Source organism: Vigna umbellata, chromosome 1, assembly GCF_029865625.1.
Source record: "Vigna umbellata cultivar VRB3 chromosome 1, Vumbellata_1.0, whole genome shotgun sequence".
NCBI lineage: Eukaryota > Viridiplantae > Streptophyta > Magnoliopsida > Fabales > Fabaceae > Vigna > Vigna umbellata.
The window spans coordinates 99,262,751-99,280,295 of NC_142165.1; the positions used below are offsets into that span (position 1 = coordinate 99,262,751).

General features: G+C 31.1%; 2 protein-coding genes across 2 annotated transcripts; both read left to right on the plus strand.

Annotated features, from left to right (window-relative positions):
• Nucleotides 1–5,497: 5,497 nt before the first annotated feature.
• LOC124835269 (uncharacterized) lies at nucleotides 5,498–6,804 on the plus strand. Its single transcript, XM_047310165.2, has 3 exons — nucleotides 5,498–5,812; nucleotides 5,977–6,062; nucleotides 6,147–6,804. The coding sequence occupies exons 1-3, from the start codon at nucleotides 5,524–5,526 to the stop codon at nucleotides 6,429–6,431; spliced, it is 660 nt and encodes a 219-aa protein (XP_047166121.1). The 5' UTR covers nucleotides 5,498–5,523; the 3' UTR covers nucleotides 6,432–6,804.
• A 6,265-nt stretch (nucleotides 6,805–13,069) lies between these two features.
• Nucleotides 13,070–16,937, plus strand: LOC124835267 (hexosyltransferase GAUT11-like). Its single transcript, XM_047310162.2, has 2 exons — nucleotides 13,070–13,495; nucleotides 15,111–16,937. The coding sequence occupies exons 1-2, from the start codon at nucleotides 13,340–13,342 to the stop codon at nucleotides 16,563–16,565; spliced, it is 1,611 nt and encodes a 536-aa protein (XP_047166118.1). The 5' UTR covers nucleotides 13,070–13,339; the 3' UTR covers nucleotides 16,566–16,937.
• Nucleotides 16,938–17,545: the final 608 nt, after the last annotated feature.

A 17,545-nucleotide genomic window follows, 5' to 3' on the forward strand; every position in this document is an offset into this window, starting at 1 on the left:
GGGTTCGAGTTTACGACTTGTCCAATATAAAATTCTTGATAACTTTACCTATAGTGCCGAAGCTTTTTTTATAGGCAATGAATATATTAAAAGGAGCATTTTATTCATATGCACAAAAAACCGACAAACTCACGATGATCACTATGTTATATTGTATTAGTCAACAAATATTAAATAATCACCTTTGTGACCCGGTGTAGAAAGAATTCGCAGTCCAATTATATTGTTGCAATACCCAAAACCATGGAGGTCATTACATAACAGCTCTTGTCATGCCTATCTGTGTAACCTTTAATTATCTTTGCTTAATATCTGATTTCTTAAATTTCAAATCTCAAAATTGATTGATTTTCTCCTTTTTGTTTATTTTTTAATTCTTGTTTTCTTATGAGATTACATCTATGTTCTAATAACACATAATTTTGTTTGGATGATAATTAAAAAAAATATTCATCTAGGTTCTCTTCTCTTTGTAACACCATTTTCTTCTTACATGATGTTTTTTTCGAACAAAATCATGCTAGAATGAATGTTCGACATATTCATAGTTGTCCAAGTAAATAAGTTAATGTTAACCTTCGGTGTCCTTTCTAGAGCCTTCTCATGCTCTCGACTCAAGGAATTGTCAACGTTCATGACTTGACCTTTTTTTTACTAAGACCTAACAACTTGATGTCGCTTTGTGGCTCCACATGGTCTTTTGTGTTTGTTCATGGGTCTAAATCGATCATCGTCACCTCGAATCTCTTTCTTCTTGAAAGGTATGTAGGATTTAACTTTTAACTCTATCACGTAACACTCTTGAGCGGTCTTATGGTCTGCGTGGATTGTGCATATTGTTCCCCTATTAGAAGGGAACTTCATAACTAGGTGAGACGTGGTGACGATTGCACCAAAATCAGTCAGACATGGTCGCCCAATTAGCACATTGTATGAGGTGTTCGCTTTCGCTAACATGTACATCACCTTCTTTGGATGGTCGATTTTAACATACATATGGAGGTGACCCGCCTGGATCAACTTCTCTATCTTGTTGTAGAGGATTGCGCACTCCTCTGTTGTTTGCCTCAAGTTTTGATTATACTGATAGTGTTTTTTAGTGTCGACATTCCATGCACTAATAAATTAATAATAAAACTAAAAAAAATGAAATAATAAAAAATTGACACATATATGAAGAAATAAAAAGGATAAGTGAACAAAGTAAGATACCTTAAACATCTTTACTAATAAGATGTAGACTTTCAACTAAGATAGGAAATGTATATATTTAATCAACATAAATACTAAATAAAGTGCATTGAATACATAAACTATTGTGGAAAAATAAAATTTCTTATATAATTTAATTAAGAAAAAGATAACATTTAACTTGAAAAAAAAGTATTTATGTTATCCATAAGTTTCTACTTAATTTATATTGAACTTGATCTTTACCCCTTTTCCAACTCTCTCTTACTTTCCACTCTATGACATATGCATTAAATAATGACTACATTAAAACATAAAGTGAACTTGACTAAACGTAATTTTTAATTATAATACGTGCACCATATGATCGTCTGGTCAGTCACAGATCAAATGATCAACTGTTATTGGGACCTATAAAAAAAGCTATCATCAAGATCAGATGGTTGGGAAGTTGGACTGATTGGTCTATGGTCAAGATGATTAACTTTATTGCTGAACAACTTAGAGATAAAATGTCATTATTAACAATTTGGTCATAATTAGGTCATTATTAATCAAAAACTTATTTCAATGCCTATAAATATAAGTTTGAGATAACGAGGTAAGTGATATGTATTTATGGTACCATTAATAATTAAATTGTCAAACCTTAAAATAGATTATTTTTTGGTGTATTTACTTATTAATTCTTAACATATTTGGTTTAGAATACTACTTTGATTCATCTTTCGAAAAGTTTGGAATGTTGATGGGTAAGATTTTCTTTTCAAAGTTTCATATTTGAACAAATTTTTATAATGAAAAAAAGTTGTATTGATGAAATCATCGTTCAAAAGTTAAATAATGGTGGCTTAAACTTAGTTTAGGATTCCAAAAATTTTATTTGTTCTTTTAGATATTTGTTATTGTCATTTGTTTAATAATCAATATCAAATATTAATTTTAGGATTGAAGGATGTATTTTTAGACTCCACATCTATACAAAATAGAGAATCCAACCAGTGATGTTTTTTTTTTTATTTTGGAGTCAAATATCGAACCAGAGTTAAACGGTCAGGTTTGACATTTTTTCACTTTTAATAGATGTTATAAATGTTATAATGATATTTTTATTAAAATTGATATTTTTATTAATATTTTTAATAAAATCAAGTTTATTTAAATTAATATTTTACATTAAACTTTATTTAAATTTTGTTTTTAAATTTTAAATTGTTATAAAACTATTTTAAATTTTATATTTGAATTTATAAGATTTTTATTTTTAAATCAACTCTGACATTTATATAGAATTTATTAATATATAAATATTTGAAACAAAATTTAAATAAAGTTCAATAGAAAATATAAATTTAAATAAATTTAATATTGTTACAAATATTTAATAAAAATATCAATTGTAATGAAAACATCATTATACATCTATAAAAAAAAGTTAAACTTAGTCTTAATTTGAAGATGAATGAAATTGCTCCAATTTAAAAAAAAAAGACTGAATTGTGACAAAATACAAATAAAATGATTAAATTAAATATTTTTGCATATGACACCTTTTTAACCGTAACTAATGACATTGTCATGTCACACTATCTCTACCAGATGGTAAAATCTTCATTTGACATGTGACAATTTTTTTTAAAATATATAAAATAAATTTTTTAAAAAAATAATAAGTTAAAAAAATTAACAAAACCACGTGGTACTGAGTTAACATCATTGGTACTTTATTAAAAAAAAATAAGACCAAATTGCATCTTATTTTAAAAAATGAAAACTTAATTGAAATAATTAAAATCGAAAAAACCGAATTGAAAATCCAATACAAATAAGAATATCATCCGATAGTTTTAACCTATTTAAAAATTATGACATTGATATTCTTTAATTTTGTATACTTCATTTTTCAGAATTTTCTAAGTTTCAAATAAATCCAACATTGCTAATTGCGAAACTGTTGACATAAGCATAGATGTTGTTTCGGGCAATGATGTGGCAGTCGCGCCACTAAAATCAATCGTGGTAGTTTTGTAATTAACACAAAATGAGTTGTCGTCGAAGACTTCAAGAATAAATGTAAAAATTAAAAAGTGATTATTACAATTTCAATGTATTTGTCTAAAATGTTAAACCGTGTAATATTGAGATCAATTTTTTTAGCTACTTATTCTTTGGGGTAGTTGGTTTTGTTACATGTAGTATGAACAATTATCACGATTCGGTAGAGGAACTATGATACTATAAATATATAAATAGGAATTGTTTAAGTTTATTTGTATTGAATATGAAATTATTTAATCCTAATTTTATTTTGAATTTTTTTATGTTTTTGAACTCCATGACCCCTCCTTTTTTGGGCTACAGAACTCTAGACTCCAAACCATTGAACGAAGGCAGTTGCTCCATTCCACCACCATCAAATGTTTCATACACCACTTCATACCAATTTTGTCCTTCTCTAAAACGGATATCAACATCCGTTTCACCTTCAACGGATATTGACATCTATCCGTTCATATATTTTATATTTTAATATATTTTTTTAATTTAAAAAGAAAAAAAAATCTTCAACAGATGTGGCGAGGGATTGCCACATCCGTTTTAATAAAATTTTTAAAACTATTTTGATTATTATTTAAATAATAATATATAAAATAAATAATAATAATTATTTTATTAAATAAAATAAAATTAATTCATAAATAATTAAGTAATAATTTTAAATTAATTAAATAATATTTATATATTAATTTAAAATATAATAAATTAAAAACTAAAAAATTAAAAAGAAAAAACTTCATGGATGTTGCCACATCCATTTTAATAAAATTTTAAAAACTATTTTATTATTTAAGTAATAATACATAAATTAAATTAATAATAATTATTTTATTAAATAAAATAAAATTAATTTATAATTAATTAAATAATAATTTTAAAAATTTAAATAATATTTATATATTAATTTAAAATATAATAAAATAAAAAACTAAAAACTTTAAAAAGAAAAGAACTTCACAGTAGCATCCGTATCCGTTTTATTAAATTTTTAAAAAGTATTTTAATTATTATTTAATATAATAATACATAAATTAAATTAATAATAATTATTTTAAATAAAATAAAATTAATTTATAAATAATTAAGTAATAATTTTTAAAAAAATTAAATAATATTTATATATTAATTTAAAAACTTAAAAAAACTAAAAACTTAAAAAAAAAAACACTAAAGAGATGTGGGACATCCGTTCAAGAGAAAAGGAGGAGGTGTAGGATATTTTAAAATATAAAGAATAGTTTTGGAATTTAAAAAAAAATGTGGTGATACAAGGAGCAATGTGTGATGGTGTAGGGATAACCCTCTTGAACGAAATGGCTGAGATTCACAAATTGATGTGGGCCAAACAGTATTGGACCAAAAAATTTAACAAAGACCTAATTGAAAGTTTTTACTTCATTTTACCTTAATTTTATATTATTATGGTTTTATATAAGTCAAATAATGGCAATTAATGCTATTATTTTATTTCATTCTATTTGAAGCTTGTTTCATCCTTTTAAATATAAACTGAGGTTAACGTTACACTCTTTTAAATAAATAATAGAGAATCAGGTGGATATAATTTGTAAAGAATTAAGCAGAAACATCAACTATTTCTATTTAGATCTTCTGCTTATAAATTAATGTTGATTAGATTTGACACACTTATTTAATTCTTCACAAAATTATCGCAAGGAAAGGAACATGTTTAATCATATCTTTGGGAGCTTAATTGTCATCGTTTCCTTTTACATAGAACATCCTCCCATCCAATAATGGAAGGATGTTTTGTGAGTTCTGTGATGAAGGAATCTCTGAATGATTGAGATTACGTGACTCCATGTTTCGATCGCTTAAAATTCTAAATCAACGTGATCTCCATGACTCCACAAACTGATATAAGTGCTTTTATTTTTTTTGTTTAATGATCAGTGCGCACAATTCTAAGTTAATAATTTTGTATTGGTGGGTGTTGTGTCGAGAATTATTCTTCCACGCGTGTGGAAAACCATTAAGGATTAAAGAATTTATGTCAACATTGTCAACTCCGGTTTATCATGCAAACTCTTCTTGATGGTTGGCACGTTCAAGATTAGGCCCACATCGAAGACATCACACGGAAACAGACGAAGAAACCATTAATTAGCATTTGAAGGAGAGACATAAGAGAACAAAGAGGTTCAAAGTCAAGGGTGAGTGAGAGTACGACAAAGAAGCTGTCCTTCATTAATTTTGTTCCTATTATTGTGTGTATATAAGGATACAGTTTGAGTGTTTTGGGACCAAAACAACATGGGAAAACCACGTATCAGGCTGTGCTTTGGTCACGCCACGCCTCGTGTTCGAGCCTGTTCTGCATCTACTTTTCGCTCCAAGTCTCCCTCCTCTGCTTCCATCAAATATGCGAACAGAACAGAGTTTACAGGCCACCACTCTAATGGGGCAGACGAAGGCAACAAGATAATGGTGGTTGTGGATTCTAGCTTTGAAGCTAAAGGGGCTCTTGATTGGGCACTTTCTCACACTGTTCAAAGCCAAGACACTCTTGTTCTTGTTCATGTCACCAGACCCAACATGGAAGGTCAGAAGTGATATTCTGTTATTTTCTGATTCTACCTTATTCTAATTAGCATGCACTTAAAAATTGGCTAAAGCCGTAGAAAAGAGGTAAAAAAGAGAGGCAAATTAAATAGGCAAGTGAATTGTGTACAAATATTAACAAAAGCAGTGTGTTTGTATTGACAGATAGGGAATCTGGAGGGAAGTTTAATGTGAAGGCTTATAAACTTCTCCTTGATATGAAAAGCATGTGCGAAAGGAAGAGAGCAGGGGTAAGTTTGTTTTGTGATGAAATGGAGATGCAAGAGAAGAAGAAGTAGTGTACTAACCGTGTTGTTGTTGTTGTGGGGTTTCAGGTGGTGGTGAATGTAGTGATGTTGGAAGGAGAGGAAAAGGGTGTTGCCATAGTGGAAGAGGCAAAGCAACAGAGGGTGTCATTATTGGTTGTGGGACAAAGAAAACGATCCTTCTTAAGGTGCATCTTGCGAACATGGGCACGAAAAGGAACAAGACCTGGCTTAGTCGAGTATTGTATACAGAACTCACCTTGCATGACAATTGCCATAAGGAGGAAGAATAAGAAACATGGAGGCTACTTGATTACTACCAAACGCCACAAGAATTTTTGGCTTTTGGCTTAGTGTTATCACCATTTCTCAAATCTCATCAACACTTTTCTCTCTAAATTTCCTCCTTCTTCATATTGTTTGCTCCAACTTTTACTCTACTTCAAATTAAATTATATAGATACCTTTACTTGTGCATTTTACAAATACTCCTTTAAAAGCTTGCACAGCATTTTGGGTGATTCTCCACACTGTTCCACACCACGCAGGGGATATAATTGAAAGCTCAAATTTAAAGTTTATGATTGAAGGAAGTTAGAAACAGAAAATGGTGGACAAAGTACAGATATGAAAGTTAGAAACTCAGATATAAGAATAAAATAAAAAACAATGAAGCATTGTTTTGGTATGGGCTAGCCCGATCTAAAAAGGTAGCCCAACAGGGTGAAGGGTGAAGGCTTTTTCTTGTTGGAAGAACAGGTTTCAACAATTTTAAATATCTGAATAAAGAAATTAAAATATCTTATATTAATTCATTTTAGAGAAATTATATTTTTTTTCAAGGTCAAAATTTATTTTCCAATATTAAATTTCAAAATTCAATTTGACCAATATATAAATAAATATATATATATATATATATATATATATATATATATATATATATATATACACACTACTGAAAACATGTGTTCAATTTTTTTATGATAACAAGAATAACAAAATTATTATCGTTATAGTTATAATTTTAAAATAAAAAGTCAAATAAAAAATATCATTTTAAAAAAAATAATCGATAAAATGGTAAAGTAATTATTTTAATTTATAAAATCAGTTATTTAAAGGATAAAATGTAAAACAAATGTTTATATCAAAATGAAGCCCCTCTGTATAATAAATAGTACAGTAAAGATAGCATTGATAAAAAAAAACAATAAAATAGTTAAGATTAAAAAACAGTAAAAAGAAAAAGAATGATTAAATTTCCAAAAAAGAATTATTACAAGGATAAAATCAATAAAATAATCATTTTAATTTAAAAAATATATTTAAAAGATAAAATTAAAAAACAAATGTGAAAACAAAAAGAAAAATTCACTTATATATAGATATAGATATTTATACTGGTAAAATTTTGAATATTCATATAAATTACATTTAATTATATAATATTTAATGATTTAAGTACACAAGCATTAATATTTTTATTTTATATATCAATGACTTTTATAAAAGAACATAATGTTATTTACTGATTATTTCACTCAATAACGACAAAATAACTTAGTTATAAACGTTAGAAATACAAGACATATCATAAAAGCGTAATATCATTAACCACGTATAATTTAACTCACTATAATAATATAAACATGTAAATCGCTGTGAATCTCTTTCTTATAATTTGTTTTCCAATCATCTCTTAAATTTATGATGTCTTGAAACCCTTGAAATCCATAAAAATATTAATATGAGCTCAATTTGAAGTAACATATGCTAGTATATTCTTACACTTTTGTTCACTTAAATGGATGTGGAGAGAAAATAATTGAATGTATTTTAGAGAATTTAAAGTTAAATTTTTTGTTATTTATTCAAGTGAATTTGGAGTTAAGTGAGAGTGGATTTAAAAATAATTTTTTTAATCTGTCATATCAATCAAATCCTACACTAATTTTCATAAACTTTACTTCCAAATCCACTCTCACACTTACCTCCAAATCTACTCAAATAAACTACAAAAAATTTATTTTCAAATCCTCTCAAATCTATTCAATCACTCTCCCCCAAATTCATTTAAGTAAAAACAAAGTCTTAACGAGTTTAAAATTGTTCATATTAAATTTCTCAACCTATTTTTGTTGTTCTATATACAATTTTCCATTTCCTCTTATCATGAACAACTTTCATGCCAAATATTTGTTTTACTATGAAATTATCTCTTGCAAAAGATTTTCTCAATTCCTTTTACACATTTTGAATATAGTTCATTTCATGATGAATAATTAACATGTCATCAATATAAAGTAAGAGAATAATAAATCTTTCATTATAAAATTTCTTCACAAAAACATAATGAGGTTTTGTCATACCTGTAGTTCATCATGAAACGTTGGAAACCCATAAAAGAAAAACGTTCTTTTTTCTCTTTTTTTAAGCCAGCATGACCCATAAATTAGTGACACGTTTTCTCTAGAAGAGCATTTGAGAAAAAAAATTTAACATTCACAAAAAACCATTTCATAATCAATCAATTTGATTTGTGTTTCAGTGGTAATTTTTGTGGGACCTAGACACTAACCTTTCTGACGTGACTTTCCTTCTTCTAACCTCTGAATCTCCTGCTCCAAGTTCTTCAAGTCCGAGGCGAGGGGAGAAGTACCTGCAAAAGGCACTCTGACGCTCAAGTTAGGTGTCTATAAAAGGAGCTGTTGCTCACAAATGATTATGATAATTGAGTATTATGAACTCAGTAGAGTATGAGTAGAATGTAAATGGAATGTTTTGGAGTATGAATTGAGCCTACCTGGTTGATGTCCCTGACCTTGTATTTATAAGTTGTCACAAGCCAAACAGACTTACCTTAAAATTCGGGTGGTTGAAAACAAACTTCCCTTAAAATTCGAGCGGTTGCTCATAAACAACTTTATGAATATCTTTTAATCAGATATCTTTGACTGTTTTGATCATCCACTGAACACTTGGCCCAATAAGCGCTAGCCCAATTTAATAAAACTGATTACCCTTGTTGGCTATAGGGTTGACCGAACGGTGCTGAATGTATGACCGTTTGGTATCTATATAATTGACAAGCGTTGTCGTGGTTTGACCTGGCTGATGAACGTTGTCTGGTTGACGAGCACTGTTGCAGTAGATAGACCGATCGATGTTGGATGCTAACCGTTCGGCCTAGATATCATACTATACATAATGTTTCCCAAGTCCGAGTTAACCGTTTGGCTTTACCCAAGGTTAAGTATAGGACTTATATGAGCTTAGGGAAGGCAGTCCTTGTTCTATTGGTCGATCAGCTTGTGATTGGAGTTCTTTTTAGAACTTTTTCCCTATGTTGATTAGCGACTTTGATAGCTTTTGTTTACCTGCAATATGAAGTCGACTGGCTGAATACTTTTTGGACCAAATGGCCAAATGTCTGTGAAGCCGAACGACCTAGTACTTGTGAGGCTGCATGGCTGAGCACTTTTGAGGTTGAATGGCCGTGTACTGGTGAATGCGTACGAGTGAGCGTTCGTCCGGATGATAGTCCACGAGGGACTGTCTTTACCGCTTGGTTTATATATTCCAGGAGGACTGTCGTTATCGCTCGGTTTATAGTCCATGGGGAACTGTCTTTGATTTATAGTCCATGGGGGACTGTCTTTGATTTATAGTCCATGGGAGACTGTGTTTTGATTTATAGTCCATGGGGGACTGTCTTTGATTTATAGTCCCTAGGGGACTGTCTTTTGATTTATAGTCCATGGGTGACTATATTTGATTTATAGTCCACGGGAGACTGTCTTTACTGCTCGGTTTATAGTCCATGGGGGATTATCCTTGATTTATAGTCCATAGGGGACTGTCTTTGATTTATAGTCCATGTGGGATTGTCTTTACTGCTCGGTTTATAGTCCGTGGGGGACTGTCTTTGATTTATAGTCCATGGGGGACTGTCTTTGATTTATAGTCCATGGGGGACTATTTTTGCCGTTCGGTTTTGAACGTTCCCTGAGTTTTGTGGACGACCCTGTAAGGCTGATTGGTCGAGCGCCTGTGAGGCCAACGAGACCGAGCGCCTGTGAGGCTGGATGGCCGAGCGCCTGTGAGGCCGGATGACCGAGCGCCTGTGAGGCCGGATGGCCGAGCGCCTGTAAGGCCGGATGGCTGAGCGCCTTTGAGCCTGATGGTCGGAAGGTCGAGCTTCTGTGGGGCCGGATGGCCGAGCGCCTGTGAGGCCGAACGGCGTAATCGAATGCATGGGATGCCGAATGGTTGAATACATGTAAGGCCGAACGGTCAAATGCATTTGATAAAGCGTGATGGTAGTGTCATAAACGTTTATTCCAACAAAAGAATTTAAATAACAAAAATATCTTTTAATCAGATATCTTTGACTGTTTTGATCATCCACTGGACACTTGGCCCAATGAGCTCTAGCCCAATTTAATAAAACTGATTGTCCTTGTTGACTATAGTGGTGACCGAACGGTGTTGAATGTATGACCGTTCGGTATCTGCATAATTAGCGAACGTTGTGTGGTCGACGAGCGTTGTTGCAGTAAATAGACCGATCGATCTTGAATGCTAACCGTCCGTTCGGGCCTAGATATCACAGTATAGAATTTGTTATCAAAATGATAAAATGTTGAATTCATTCCTAGTTGATCTTAGAGAATTTTGGGTGTGTGGAATAATGCAATATAAGTATAATAAATACTTCGATAACTTCTGTTGTTTAACACTTTCTAGAAGTTGCCGAAGCATATCTTCACTTTAGGAAAATGCCATGAGTTAACTTTTTTGCCAGCATACGGACAAGGATCCTTGGATGACCTCATATTTTTATTTTTATTTATTTTTTAGAACTTTTACTTGTATTACTTGTATTCCTGTTTCATAAGATAAAAGAGGAGGAAGAGAAACTGATGACAGCAAATGGCATCATGTGAAGCTTCATGCACAAAGTACATCTAATTAATTAGGTTATGTTTCCAGTTTTTATGAAACTATCATAATAAGTAAGAAGTTATTTTAGTTCTATGAAAAAATTTCCGACAATTAATGTCATTTATCATACCTTCATATATGTGGAAAGAGAGTTATCGGTTTAAACTCTCTATGTTACTTTCACATTATTTCAAATTTTATTGCTTAATTAAATTTTTATTATAATATAAATTGCATTTCTGAAACTTTATATTGATATAAAACTGTTTAATATTTTACAGTATACACTAAAAATTATCTTTTTTCACAGATAACCTATTTTTATATGAAAATTATCCTCTTCTATTTCATTTACATACCCTCTTTTTATTTACTTGTTATAATCGAATCCTCAACTCATTTCATTTATTTATGATAAATGATGAGTATCAACATGAGTAACATGATTTAATTTCAAATATTTTTAAAATTAAACAAAAATAAAATTATAATAAAATATAATATATTTTAAAAATTTAAGATTTAGTTAATAATATAATCTCTGTAATAAATAATATACGCGATGAGAGTTTTGAGAGAAAAAAAGTAGTCTGTAAATATTTTTAATGAATTAAATATTATTTTCAATTCGTTTTAACATTTTTCAAAAATAAATAACTTTTTGGAAAAATAAAAGAGGCCAAATTTGTGATTTAGAATAATAAATTGTCGTCCTCTCGCATACATTGGAAATAATCTTCGTATGTCTCGCAGAATTTAAGCAATTGCTTCTGTATTTTTAGGGTGAATATTGATGTAGTAATAGACAAATACATTGAAGAGTGTATAATGGAGAAGCAACTATGTGATATGCTGCATCTACTTTATCATATAATGCACCAAAATTCTAAAGATAATAGTATAAAATATGATGAATTACACATTTATATGAACTGTCATTTTCGTTAACTTATTGATTTATTAATCTATTACTTATTTATCTTTTTATTTAATAGTTCATTAACATATTAATTAATTATTTTTTATTCCATTAGTTTATCAAGTTATTTATTTAAAATATCTTATGAACTTATTAATTTTTTTAAGTAAATTTTTTAACTTATTAATTTTTTTTGACTAAATTTCTGTTGACTTGAATTAATTTAATAACTTACTAGATTATTAGTTTATTTTTAAAATGATTAGACCGACTCAACAAGCAAATGTATGCCTCCATTAAAAATTAAGAGATATTTAAATCTTAATATATAAGTTTTTAAAACGATGACTTTAAGTTTAACTTAATTTTATCAAAGTGATTCGTAAGAATAAAATTATATTTATTTACGTATTATAATTTGATATTATTTTTAACTAATATGAAATTTTAATAAAAAATAATTAATAAAAATTTAAATAATTATTATAAAACATATTTATAATTTAAGTATTCTTAGTAAAAGATTAATCCTTTGACATGTTGAGATTATTTTAAATATGGTGTGACATGATAGTTGATTACATTATGTGATAGATTTTTTCTTTATTTCTTTAACTATAGATGTCAATTTTTAGTAGGGATTAAATTTACGTCCTCTCTTGCTCATTTCTCAATTTTTATTATCAGGTCAACTTTATCATATTGAAATAAATTATTATACTTTTTATATTAATTCCTAATTTCATTACTTAAAATCAATTTAGTATATTAAAATTTAATCACTTTAAAGACTAAAATATTTGAGTAATTACATTTAAGGATTAAAATAATACTAAGAAATAAAATTCAAAAAGTAAGGTGATAGTTTTCTAATTAGAAAACTAAAGTGATAAATAAATTACTCTTTCAATTTTTTATTTTTATTTTTGAAAATGAACTCTCTCACAAATTTGAATAATGATAAATAATACTTCCATTTTCATTTCTAACAAGAAAAAATTTATATAATGTTTAATACAGTAAATTTTTCTAAACTTAAAAATACGACTTTCTTTGTATAAAATATAGCGAAGGTATTAATAAATGAAATTTGAGTTTTGAGAGTGGAAAGAGTGTTTTTAACTGTAAGAAATAATATAAGAGTTGGCTAACAGGTCCGAAGTGACAAGTTTCAACCTCTATGTGTAGGTTTCATTTGATGGCATCATTCATAATTTTTGTCTCTGATTCATTGAGGGAGTAAATGAATCCACAGTGAGTGAAGCCTCGCAATTGCATGCTTCTTTGCAATAGCAAGTGCCGTCAGATTCAGATTGGAATTGGAATCCACAGTTGAATTTGAATTTATGCTGTTGGGCTGCCGCCGGTTCTGGATTGACTGGTGAATCGGTGAAAGATGCGACGACGGGCTGCCGATTTTCGGCGCCCGGTTCGACGGAGGTTTTCATATTGGATCTGGCTTCTCCTCGCCTTCTCCTCTATTATTGCTCTCCTTCTCTTCCTTCTCCAACACAACCACCACCACCGAGATCCGCATCATTATCCTTTGCCGGTAACTTTCAACTTCTCTTTTCACTTTTCATTCCCAATCGCAACTAATTCATACTTAACTCACATATATCTTACATTTACTTAACCGATAAGATTACGATGCCACTCATTAGATCCTATTTCAAATCATGTGTTTTCGGTTATTCACTCTTATTCACTAGCTTCACGCCATTAGCGTGCTCCTTTGTGGTAATCCGGTGTCCGTAAGTTTGGTGATAGATGAAGTTTGTCTACAGTGAGCCAACAAGAGTGCTTATGTTTTTTAATTTTAGTAGGATGAGTTCACTGCGCGTTTTATATCAAATCTAGGGTGGATTCAACTTTACTTGCTCCTTTCGGAGGAATTTATCTATACAAGTAACAATAGTAACGTTTATGGTTGGATGGGTTTTTGGTCGGAGAGGAGCCTTCAGGACTCTGTTCATATGGTCTGAATCTGTTTACTTTTGTTACCGGTGGCTTTAGCTTAGCATGTTAAATCTTTTTTTTCATTGTACATTGGGTGCACTGGAATCTGTGTTTGAATCGTATTCGAAACACGAAGTAATGGAAATTGGTGATTGTTGAATTAACAAAAAAGAAATTTAATTACCTTTTGTTCTTTTGAAATGTAAGAGATTAGAGAACTGGTACAATAGGTGGAGATCGTTTAGTGATTAACTACTAAAATGGGAAGCAGACACTAATTACTGGGTTTGGGAACTGTTCTGTATTACTTGCACATCATTCCCCTTACAACTGTTCACTCACATGCCACCCAATCTTAAGAAATTTTTATGCCATAGTTTCTCATTTAATCAAAACCTGTGACTTGTTTCGATAGTCATTCTACTTTTCAACAACAATCTATTACTCATTTGACTCCCCTTTCCGTGTCATGTTTAGTATCCATCTCTTGTTCATTTAACCTGTTTCCAGATACGTAGTTAATCCGAATGATGATAAACTTTTCGTCATTCTATTATTTGCTATCCTTTGCTGTGGTTATATCATGTGACGCTCTTTGAAGTCATCCAACAATCAGGAAAATATCTAAATCGATGACATGCTTCTCAGGAAATGTTTTCATTACTGAGTTTGGTTGGGATAAAATTATCGATAAACACTTACAGGAGAAGGAAATGCAATGGTAAACTAAATCAAACTTCTCTAAACAAAAACTGAATTCAACATATGTACCTCGCCTGTTCTGAACTTTTATCTAATTTTTCCAAATCCGGTCATGATGCTAAATGTACGCATTTACTTCTGTATGCATAAATTACTTTCAAACTCAATTTTCTGTTTGATATCAAAATCATATGTTAAGTGAGTTCTCATCAATATGAAATAGTAAACAGGATTAAATAAGCTTTGATAGTGTAAAAGAGTGGGTCTTGAAGACTACTGATGCATGTGAAATAGACTATAGAAGTTAGAGACCAGAGACCTTAAATTAGAGTCCCAGAGAACTTATCCATTTCTATGCACCACTGGAAGAGATATATTATATCTGCATATATCTTAGTTGCTTTTGTTACCTTTTAGTTAATATCACTTTCTGTTGTTACAACTTACAAGTATTCCTTTATTTGTCCGTTTTGGATACTGATGGAGCAGGTTACTTTGCTTTGCAGGAGAGAAATGAAAGAGTTGAACAATTTGCTAAGGAGAGTTTGAATTTTACTCAAGAGATTTTAAGTGTTACATCATTTTCACGACAGTTAGCAGAACAAATGATTCTGGCCAAAGCTTATGTGGTTATTGCCAAAGAGCATAACAATCTTCACCTTGCCTGGCAGCTTAGCTCAAAGATCAGGAATTGCCAACTTTTGCTTTCAAAAGCGGCCATCACTGGTGAGCCCATCACGTTGGAGGAAGCAGAGCCAATTATTAGAAGCCTTTCTCTTCTGATGTTTAAGGCACAAGATATCCATTATGACATTGCAACCACAATAGTGACCATGAGATCACATATTCAAGCTCTAGAAGAGCGAGCCAATGCAGCAATAGTTCAAAGCACCGTGTTTGGTCAAATAGCAGCTGAAGCAGTACCCAAAAGTCTTCACTGTCTAAATGTTAAACTCATGTCCGATTGGCTAAGGATGCCTTCCCTGCAGGAACTCTCAGATGATAGGAAAAACTCCCCACGGCTTGTGGACAACAATCTATATCATTTCTGCATATTTTCAGATAATGTACTGGCAACATCTGTAGTTGTAAACTCAACTGTCTCCAATGCTGACCATCCAAAGCAATTGGTCTTTCACATTGTCACTACTGGAGTCAGTTATGGGGTAATGCTAGCGTGGTTCCTACGCAATGACTTTAAAGGAGCCACCATAGAGATACAGAACATTGAGGAGTTTCATTGGTTGAATGCATCTTATTCTCCACTTGTCAAGCAGCTCCTCAATCCTGATTCAAGAACCTTCTATTTTGGAGCATATCAAGATTTAAATGTTGAACCCAAAATGCGGAATCCCAAGTATCTTTCTTTATTGAATCATCTTCAGTTTTACATCCCTGAGATTTATCCGCAACTCGAGAAGGTTGTCTTCCTGGATGATGACCTTGTAGTCCAGAAGGATCTAACCCCACTTTTCTCACTGGATTTGCATGGGAATGTGAATGGTGCTGTGGAAACTTGTCTTGAAGCATTTCATCGATACTACAAGTATCTCAATTTCTCAAATTCAGTTATTAGCTCGAGATTTGATCCACAGGCATGTGCATGGGCATTTGGTATGAACATTTTTGACTTGGTTGCATGGAGGAAGGCAAATGTGACCGGAAGATATCACTATTGGCAAGAGCAGAATGCTGATGGGACACTCTGGAAGCTGGGGATACTTCCTCCTGCTCTTCTGTGTTTTTATGGTTTGACAGAGCCACTTGACAGAAGATGGCATGTTTTAGGATTGGGTTATGACCTAAATATTGACAATCGACTCATTGAAAGTGCGGCAGTCCTTCACTACAACGGGAACATGAAGCCGTGGTTGAAGTTAGCCATAGGCAGGTACAAGCCACTATGGGACAAGTACATAAATCAAAGTCACCCTCATCTTCAAGATTGTGTCACAAGTTGAAATGCACTACTTCTCGATTGCTGATGGATTATGCAATCTCGGATTATTTTATACTCTTGATCTTTGGTTGCCTAAATGTAGAGTCAGAAGTAGAATTTTTTTCTTTTCTAGGAATTATTTTTCATCCCCTCTCTTATCTATTCCCCAAATTTTCTTTTGAATCAATCTTGAAAGGAAGCAGAATGATTTCTTATACACGACAAAGTTTATATGCGTTAGGTGAAGAGATATGGGAGAAATCCATTTTTGGCCGGGAGGGCTATCTTTTCCCTTTATGCAAGTGGTAGAGTGATTGTTCTTTAGTAATTCTTGTAATAATTTATCAGCTCTTTCAAATAGCAATGTAATCGAATGAAAACATTTTTTCCCTTTTCCGCGTGTTATGGGTTACAGAAATCTTACAGTTGCCTTTTGTCTTGTGAACGCAACTTTATTTGCTAAACCAACTGTAATTTGTTGGGTGTTGTGATCCATTTAAAATACGTATCATTGTGAAGGATAAGGCAAACCAATTCAAAGCTGATTCTATTATCACTGTTGATTTTAGGTAATTGGTGGAACAAAGACAAGGACTGAGGAACAAACCAGTAAGTAAATTACCACAATGGTAGGACAATGACAGCATAGGTTACCATTTCAATTCCTCGGCTTTAATTTACCATAATAGCAGAACTGGTTAGACTGGAAGCATGTTTCAAACAACGTCTTTGCAATACATCTAACACTTAACATCAAATCACTAAACTAATGTACAATAGAATCACATTAAAACGAATAGCTGTTGTGTTAACTACTTCGTATTTTGTTGCCTAAATATTGTTTTAATTGTAGTTTTTGTTCTCTCAGTACGTAACATTTTTTTTTCAAATTGTTTTCTTTAACCGTGATTCACCAATAATAACATTATAATTATTAAAAATAGTTCTTTAAAATATTACATACTGATATCTACCCATAAAAAGTACTTAATGAAAGATGGA